The sequence below is a fragment of the Tenrec ecaudatus genome, chromosome 10 (assembly GCF_050624435.1).
Source record: "Tenrec ecaudatus isolate mTenEca1 chromosome 10, mTenEca1.hap1, whole genome shotgun sequence".
Classification (NCBI taxonomy): domain Eukaryota; kingdom Metazoa; phylum Chordata; class Mammalia; order Afrosoricida; family Tenrecidae; genus Tenrec; species Tenrec ecaudatus.
Window position 1 is genome coordinate 76,453,739 of NC_134539.1, and position 8,213 is coordinate 76,461,951.

General features: G+C 54.5%; 1 protein-coding gene across 1 annotated transcript; it reads right to left on the minus strand.

Moving 5' to 3' along the window:
• Positions 1 to 202: 202 nt before the first annotated feature.
• On the minus strand, positions 203 to 7,844 carry EXOSC2 (exosome component 2). The gene is made up of 9 exons (XM_075560626.1): positions 7,715 to 7,844; positions 6,686 to 6,787; positions 4,813 to 4,858; positions 4,522 to 4,611; positions 3,536 to 3,601; positions 3,132 to 3,200; positions 1,885 to 2,061; positions 1,412 to 1,540; positions 203 to 819 (listed from the first exon to the last, which is right to left on the minus strand). The coding sequence occupies exons 1-9, from the start codon at positions 7,834 to 7,836 to the stop codon at positions 739 to 741; spliced, it is 882 nt and encodes a 293-aa protein (XP_075416741.1). The 5' UTR covers positions 7,837 to 7,844; the 3' UTR covers positions 203 to 738.
• Between the last annotated feature and the right edge of the window lie 369 nt (positions 7,845 to 8,213).

Sequence of the window (8,213 nt, forward strand, 5' to 3'; positions counted from 1 at the left end):
GCCTTTCCTTTTTTGCTTCCATTTTTCTTACTTTGTTGTTTTTCAGAACACTCAAAATTCCATGGGTCCAGGACACTCCTTCAGTTTTTTGTGAGACAGTGCTTCTTACAAACCACCCCTCACAGGGAGAGCAGAGAGTAAAGCAGCCTGGGCAGGTGTATGTACAGTGCTCACCAGAAAAGAATATTCAATGAGGAAAATGTTCCAACCAAGCAAACAACTGCTTGATTCACTTTATTCTTCCTTTGACCAGATGAGCTTTCCCGTGCTCAAGGATAGCTGGAATGCTGTTCCTATACTTGATGTGTGTGTGTGTGTGTGTGTGTGTAAAAGACGACGATGTGGGGTTGGGTCAGAGATGCCATGTTTTCATAGGGGCAACCCAAGAATGGCATTGTACATTTTAAAGGGCATAAAATGGAGGACAAAGGATCCTCATGATTCCAGGACAGAAGGCCACATCACTCTGGAAGACTGAATGCTCCGAAAGACCGGACACCACCTGTGAGTGGACGGGGCTGGGCCCAGCAGAGGGGTATATGTACCGGGTACCTTCTATCCTGGCCTTTGTCTTAGAAGGAAGCAGGGGGTAGACTGGAGGCAACCCCACAGCTGCCAGAGCAGACCCAGTGATGACGTTCTCCCCTGAGCCACTCAGAGGGACCGTAAACCAGATGCGTCACTTTCAAGACGGGTCCAGCCAGGTTCAGGTGCACATGGTCCTGCCCTTCAGATGCCTCAGCCTTCTTGTTCTAGCAGCCTCTGGCGTGTTTCCATCACAATTTCTTCCATGATTTCTGGCTTTAAGATATCTTTGATCTGAAAAAAAAAAAAAAAAGGAAACGCATTCACCCAGAAACCAACCACAAGCAGATCACCCAGCACAGTTCATATAAACCTCCTGCATTCGCTGCTTTTATCAGGGGTCAAGTGTTGTAAGGCAGGATCTGCAAGGAGCAGCTTAGTAACACGCTGTGGGATACAGCTGACTGGAGCAAAGATGCTTCTCTGGCATTCAGTACAGTTGGAAGGGCCAAGATGAAGTCCAGCACCCTAAATTCTGATGTCAATGCAGTTGCTGCACACTGTCAAGTGAATTCGGACTCCCAGGGACCCGACGGCAGAGCAGACTGGCCCACATGGTGCCCTCTGCTGTAATCCTCCAGAGGGCACATCACCAGGTCTCTTCTCCAGTGAAAGAGCTGCCTGTCAGGTTCACAGCTAAACATTTACCTGCACTAGACATGGAGGCCATCATGCGCATCTAGGGGCAGGTCTCCCAGACACTCATCAGACTGGTGGTCAGGCAGAGGCATCTTGGAGACTGGCCTGTGGCCACACTGGTGCGTGGGAGTGAGTACCCAAAGGCTGCCCCGAGAGCAGCGTGGCGCGGGAAGCCCTGGGGGAGTACCTGATGTGGGAGGGACACTTCATAGCAGTACAGGATGCTCGTATCGTACAGCAGCATCCTCTGAGTTACCATGGACACAATGCAGTTCCGAAGCCGGGATATCACCTCTCGATCAGCAAGGGATACAGGCTGTCAAGTGGACGCCGGGAAGGAAAGTGAAAACCAAAGTGAGTGCGTGGTCGGTCAACCCCAGAAACCACTCATGACGTGGGCTGGATTAGTCTCGAACACCCAACAGCTAACTTTGGGGTAGGGGGATGGGGGTGTAAAAGGACACTTTCTTCCATGGTTCTTGAGTGTGTGCAATTTTATCACCTTTGCCAACAGACCAATTCCAACGCCCCCAAAGGAGAGGCGGCACTACAATGCTCACACTTGGGACATTCCACCCCACTCAGACTGCAGCAGGAACAGGAGTCGAAACTCACATTCCGCATCAAGGGCTGTTACCACCAGTAGTGGGGTTGACTCACCTCCAAGTTGGCAGTAAAGCCCCCAGCCTCCTCATCTTTGTGCTCAGGCGTCGGGTAGATCCAGATGAAGCCGTTGTTCCCCAGAATCACAGAGGCACCGCACGGCAAGTCATGGAAATGAGTCTTCTGCCGTTTGACCAGGGAGGGGGACACCTGGACCAAAACTCCCTGGCCTAGCTGGACAGAGGGGGGGGGGCAGCAAATCACTGTAGGAGGACCACTCAGCTGACATGAAAACATTCTGAGAAGGCAGTTGTTAATTCTCTAAGTTCCCCTGCAGTGGTCATTACACTGATGAGCTAGAAGACAGTACCGAGGACTTGGGTTTGAGCTTCCTGTTGGGTCTGAGAGTCTACCCATGACACTGGAAGGCACCTTTAACTGCACCGGCTGTCGCACATGTGAGATGTGTGCCGGGGCCTGGGGAAGGCAGTATCTGCAGGGTGCATCTGGCTCTCATTGCAGGGACTTGGATGTCGTGGTGATGGCCATCCCCCTCAGGGAGTTCCACACCAATAAGGCCAAGAAACTAATAAAGCCATAACTTTATTGCGTATGCCATCTTAACATAAACAGCTTCACTAACGTACCCTTCTATGAGAAATCCAGGTACTCACTCCAGGGATAAATTAATCTTTCCTAGAAATAAGACCCATTTTATTGATCATATGTCTCACTAAGGGCTGAGACAGGCAGTTAACTCCCTTCGTTCCAAGAACTGCATCTCAGCCCTGACCTGGGGCAAATCTGCAGCATGCCTCTAGAACCGGGGTTCTCCACTTGTGGGTCGCGACCCCTGGGGGTGGGGTGGGGACAACCCTTTAACAGGGGTGGCTGATTCCTAACTGTAGCAAAATTACAGTTATGAAGTAGCAATGAAACTAATTTGCTGGTTGGAGATCCCCACCACCTGAGGCACCGCATTAAAGGGTCGCGGCATGAGGAAGGCTGAGAACTGCTGCTCTAGCAGCTGCAGTGACTAGAGCCTCCTGGTCCACAGGTTCTAGGGGTTCGCGCGGGAAAGGGATGAGACTGTCGTCCGTTATAATGCTCCTGACCCACGAGACCATGGGAACTCTGACCGTCCTGGCACAGCCTTGGGAGAGCGCTGCCACAGTGGGAGGCCAGCTTTGAGTGCTGCAGCGCTGAGTAGGTTCTTCGGGTGAGAGTTCCACAAGAGCCTGTAGGACTCAGAGTCAGCTGTGACGTTTTGGCTAACAGACAGGGAGAGCAAGAACCCAACTTACTTTGCCGTATTTCAGACTCCTCGTGTGAAGGGAGACGGCTCCGTCGGAGAACACGGCCTGTACCTCAGCCTGACCCGAGCGATGAAGGAAAACACCAGCAGCCCACTGCCACCTCACCCCCGGCCCCACAGTCCCGACCCCCCACGTCCCCGTCTGTTCCTTTTGTCTCCAGCAGACACTGTGACCAGACCTCTCCTTTCTGGTTGTCATGGGTTTCTGGATGAGAAACACCCTTTCACTCCGTACAAGAAAAGTCAAACCTGCTCCCAGAACACTGGAGCTCAGCCTGAGGGAATGAGTCCTGCACACTTAACCGGGCCGCCAGACGCCGGGCAGGGCTACAGGGATCTCCTGCCAGAGCGGCACCATCTCTGGGACAGGGCCCAGCGCCACAGGCAGGATACACTGATGAGGTCCCCTTCCTGCAGGAAACCTCGCATTGCAAGCTCATCTTCTGCAGATCGCCGCCTCTGAAGCACAAAGAAAGGACCCCGTTACTTACGTCCCGTTCTCTCCATGTCTCCTAGCCCCACAAGGTCTATGAAGTCAACCGCTGAGGACTACAGCACGCGCACGTCACCTGGGCCCTCAACGTAAACGCCTGGCAGCCCTCTATTCCAGCGCACACACCTGTCAACTCCCCTTTCCTCCCCCCTCCCTCCCTCCACTGAACACTCCGGGCCAACCCTCCCTGCCCCAGCAGGACCACGCTACTGCCTACTTCACGGTCTCTCCCTTTATCTCACAATTCCAGTTGCACCATTTAAATTCTATCCATCCTCCAAGGATTGACTTACTGATCTCCTTTTGCTGAAATTAATCCATCCTTTTGTTCAACTACACGCTTGTTTATTTTTCCACTGCCAGGGGCATGGCTTCACTCTCGTAGAGCCCCTGCCAGTCTGAGAGTGCTTTCAGAAATCAACCGAGTCTCCTGTCTCGGCATTGTCCACAGGACCTAGCACCCTAAGCCTCGGCCCCCACAGGCAGCTGAACGGGGCATTTTACAAGGGAGTGCAATCGCGTCTGGAATGCCCCCGTGCCCCTCACTCACAAAACAAAAACCATCTCAAAGCAGCTCTGCAGCGCACCCTTCACTGCAACGGGTGCTAGACCCGGAGAAGGAAAACTGCACCAAGGGTCTGGGGCTCCTCTTCCCAACTCTCTTTTGGGATCCCGCCCCACAGTGGCCCCTCCTCCTCTCCCCACACCGGGAGGACTGAGCCAGGGGAAAACCCAACCTTTACCTGCAGGCAGCACACGGCACAGCAGGCAAAGGGGGGCAAAAGAGGCAAGCTCCCGGGTAGAGCTGAGTTCTCTGGCGGCGCAGGTCTCGAGGCTGACCTGAGAGCAAGCAATGCATTACCAAGACCCCGCTGGAGACCCTTACCAGCTCTCCTCCAGGAAGGTTCATGGACGAGAGAAGCAAGACTGAGTCTAGTCTGGAGTTGGTCTCCACCTTCCACCTCTTCTGTTGAACCTACAGAGACATTCCACCGCTGCACACATACTCCACAGGGAGGGGCCACGCCACAGGTGACTGACAATCCCGCATGAAGCAAACCAGGCATTTCCGGCAGAGGTGGCCTAACCATCAAACGCTGCCCACAGGATGACCTCCCCATCCATTACATCTCCAGCCTGCCTTTATCTGCTACAAATCACCCTGATAGCACTTTACCTCTGTGATTCTCCCCACGACAATGTCTCCCACTTCACCGTTATACCTGAAAGATAAAAAGTTCATCAGTGAACAGACTACCTTGCACGAGGACGACCAAACACCGTCCAAGTGGATGAGGGCTGTAGCGGCTTCCCTTCCGCACGCTCCCGCGTCGGATGAGGCTGTGCGCTTACCTTCAGGAGCACAGGGCTCCACACACCCTCCGCGTACACGGTGGCCGTGAGCCACGCTTAAACTATCACAAGCAGATTACTAAGGCTGAAAACCCTATTCGGCTAGGTTGCGTGGTTGTGTACAGTGTGTGTGTGTGTGTGTGGGGGGGGTGTCCTAAGGGCTCTGCACTAGCCAGAAGAGGAAAGTGGAGATTTGGAGATAGGGTGCCCGCAAAGAGGCACCGTGCCAGTCAAATGAGCCTATTCCCTGCCTCAGGCCCCCAGTAGCCCTGCACCCCTCGGGTTCTAATGTTGAAGTGCTCCAACCTTTGCTCTTTTCGGTCCATGCGCATCTCAGCACAACTGGATGGCTGTGAACACACCAATGCCGACCTCACTCATTCCAGTCTAGCCAACGGTTGACCACCCGGCTTCTTGAGATGACTAATAGGCATTTCCAGCCATAAGTCCAAAACTAAGCTTGCCGGTGACCCTCTCCCCACCCCAGCAAACTGCTCCTCTCCTCCCAGTAAATGACTTCATCCCCCCCAATGCTCAAGGCGAAACCCTGGAAAGACATCCTTGATTCCAGCCTCTCATGATCCATGACCACTGTAGGGGGAGGTCAGATGCTCACAGGCATCCTCCCAGAGGGCGATCAGTGGCCAGACTGCAGTGGATGCCCCCCCCCCATCCCTGCTGTTAAGGACGCCTGCAGTCATGGATTTGGTTCCTGTAGGTGGTTCTCACCCTACTGATAATGGTTCCTATGGAGATCCAGAGACCAGGTCAAAGTTAAGCTGCCATCCTAAATCTAGGATCCGCCCATCTTGTCACAGGTATAATACACCCAATCTCTCCTCTTCCTATTGTGTGTATGTCCCTAGACCACGGCCTCTCATTGCTGTACAACCTATAGTACAACCCCTTCCTGTGATGTATGTCCTCACCTATAATCAGTGGGCTTGTACGCCCCCCAAAAAGTATACAGGCCTGGGTTAGCAATAGAGATCTCTCTTGCTCGGCTCCCCCTCTCCTCTCCCATCCTCACTCCCCTTTCCTTCCGTCCCTTCCCTCTCTCTCCACATGGACCACCAAGCGGGGCTGAGGTGAGAATGCTACCATGTGTCTGATTCCATTATTGCAATATCTTTTATCTCTCATGCTCGATGACTTTAATATAATATTTATGTCTCGACCGTACAATTGTGCTTACTGAACCCGTGATTAGTGGTGGGGGGCTGGCACCCCCAACTCATACCGCAGACCAGTCCAGCAGGAGACCTGCCAGCGCTACCTTCCAAGTACATGCAGAACCACATCACTACTCCCCACTTCTGCAGCTGCCCCACCTCGTGTAAGCCACCATCAGATCGGGTCCCTCCTCTGCTCGACCCACTCCAGGGTCTTCCCAGGCCACACCCTAAGCCCAAAGGTGGCCACTAGGTACGCCCCCCCAACCTGCATTTCCTCCCCGCCCCCCCCCCCACACACACACACTGTACCAACACCACCGACTTCCTTTCTGGTGGTGAGCTCTGTGCCAAGATCCCCTGAGTAGCATCTCACCGAATGCTAGCAAAAGCCCTGAGGGAGGTAGTCTGCGCTCCATGCCCTTTCCTAGAGGCGGGCTCAGAATCAGATTCTGAGAGAGCGCAGCTGGGAGACTTGGTCTGGAAGCACGGAATGCCACAAGAGAACACACCTTGTCTCCTCACCTGGTATTCAGCGCTTTCACACAGATCAACTTGTTCACTCTCTCCACAGAGCCAGCCACCGATGCGATGAGCTTCTCCTCCCCCATATAGGTCCCATGGCCCCTGGTACAAGACAGATAGAAAAGATGCCAGGGTATCACCTGGGGTGACCTCTCCCCCAAGAGACCCCCTGTGCCTTAAAAGCCTGGCTTTAGTCATGGTTGCTTTGAGTCAGAATCGACTCGATGGGCCTGGAACACTGCTTCTGCTTCAAATGTCCCTTTCTCTATCACACCTCCCCCCTGAGAACAGAAATCCACTCTGTGGACAGTTCTCCTCTGTCCCACAAGATCACTATGAGAATCGAGTCAGTACTCAATGGCAGTGAGTTTGGTTTGTTTTCTGGACATTAAGAGATGTGCCTGTTTGTGACTATTTAAAAAACGATCAAACACCATTCAAGAACTATACGGTGGCAGGGCTCGGGGTAGCACTGAGCTGCTCCGTGGTTTGAACCCACCAGTCACTCCACGGGAGAACGACGAGGCTCCCTCATCCCGTAAAGATTTTAAGTCTCAAAGGGGCAGTTCTACTCCGTCCTGTCGGGCCTGAGCAGCAGGTCTGGCGCGGGTTTTGAGCAGCGGTTTGACTCAAAAGCCTGTTCTTTTAACGAACGACACTGCCTTTAGACCCCGAAGCTCGTATATCCCGATGCATGCAACACAATATCTGCCCTCCACCCAAACAATAACTGATTGACACCCCCAATCCCGCTTAGCCCCAAAGAGGCGGAGTGACATCAGGAGGGAACAGGAAAGAGGCTCCGGCGCCGGATCCCCCCAGGCTGAAGGCAGAGGAAGCAGCCGTCAGAAGTCCGGGGACGAGGGCTTCGGGCGCACGGGCAACCGCGAACGCACCCCGCGCCGGAAGCCCCCCCCGCCCCCGCGGGGCGCTCTGGGCCGGGCCCTGGGCGCGGGTTACGGGCTAGGTAGGCCACGTGCAGAGCCCCGCAGCAGCTCGCTGCGGTCCCGAGCCCCCAGGTCCCCATACCGCATGAAGCCCGTGTCGGTAGTGATCGTGTCGCCCGGCACCACCAGGTGCTTCTTCGTCTCGCGACCCAAGCTCTCGCTGAAGGGCTTACGAGCCACGGGTAGCCGCATCTCCATCGCCATCTTGGCGCCAATGACTTGCGCAGGCGCAGGCGGTCCCCGCCGCCGCTCGCCGGGTGGGGCTGGGCGGGGCCCCAGAGAAGCCGCCAATGGGAGCGCTCAGGCCGACGGCCCTGTTGGTGATTGGTACTCATCAGGTTAAAGGAGGGGACGGAGGAGCCAATTGCCGTGCAGCTTTTTAGGTAGGCGGGACCTGTGGAAAACTACACACTACCCACCAGCGGTAGATTCAGTTTCATAGTGACCCTGTACGGAGTTTCGGAGGGTGTCGGTCTTTACAGGAGCAGCCTCGTCTTTCTCCCGGGGAGCAGCTGGTGACTTTGAACCACCGACCTTGCGATTAAAACAGCCCAATGCCTAACCCACAGCGCCATCAGGGC

Excerpts from the sequence above, each read along its gene's own strand:
- EXOSC2 (XM_075560626.1), bottom strand. The coding sequence starts at position 7,836 with ATGGCGATGGAGATGCGGCTACCCGTGGCTCGTAAGCCCTTCAGCGAG. Across the intron at positions 6,788-7,714 it reads ACCGACACGGGCTTCATGCG|GGGCCATGGGACCTATATGG; the intron begins GTATGGGGACCT and ends GTCTTGTACCAG. Across the intron at positions 1,541-1,884 it reads GCTTTACTGCCAACTTGGAG|CCTGTATCCCTTGCTGATCG; the intron begins GTGAGTCAACCC and ends TCCACTTGACAG.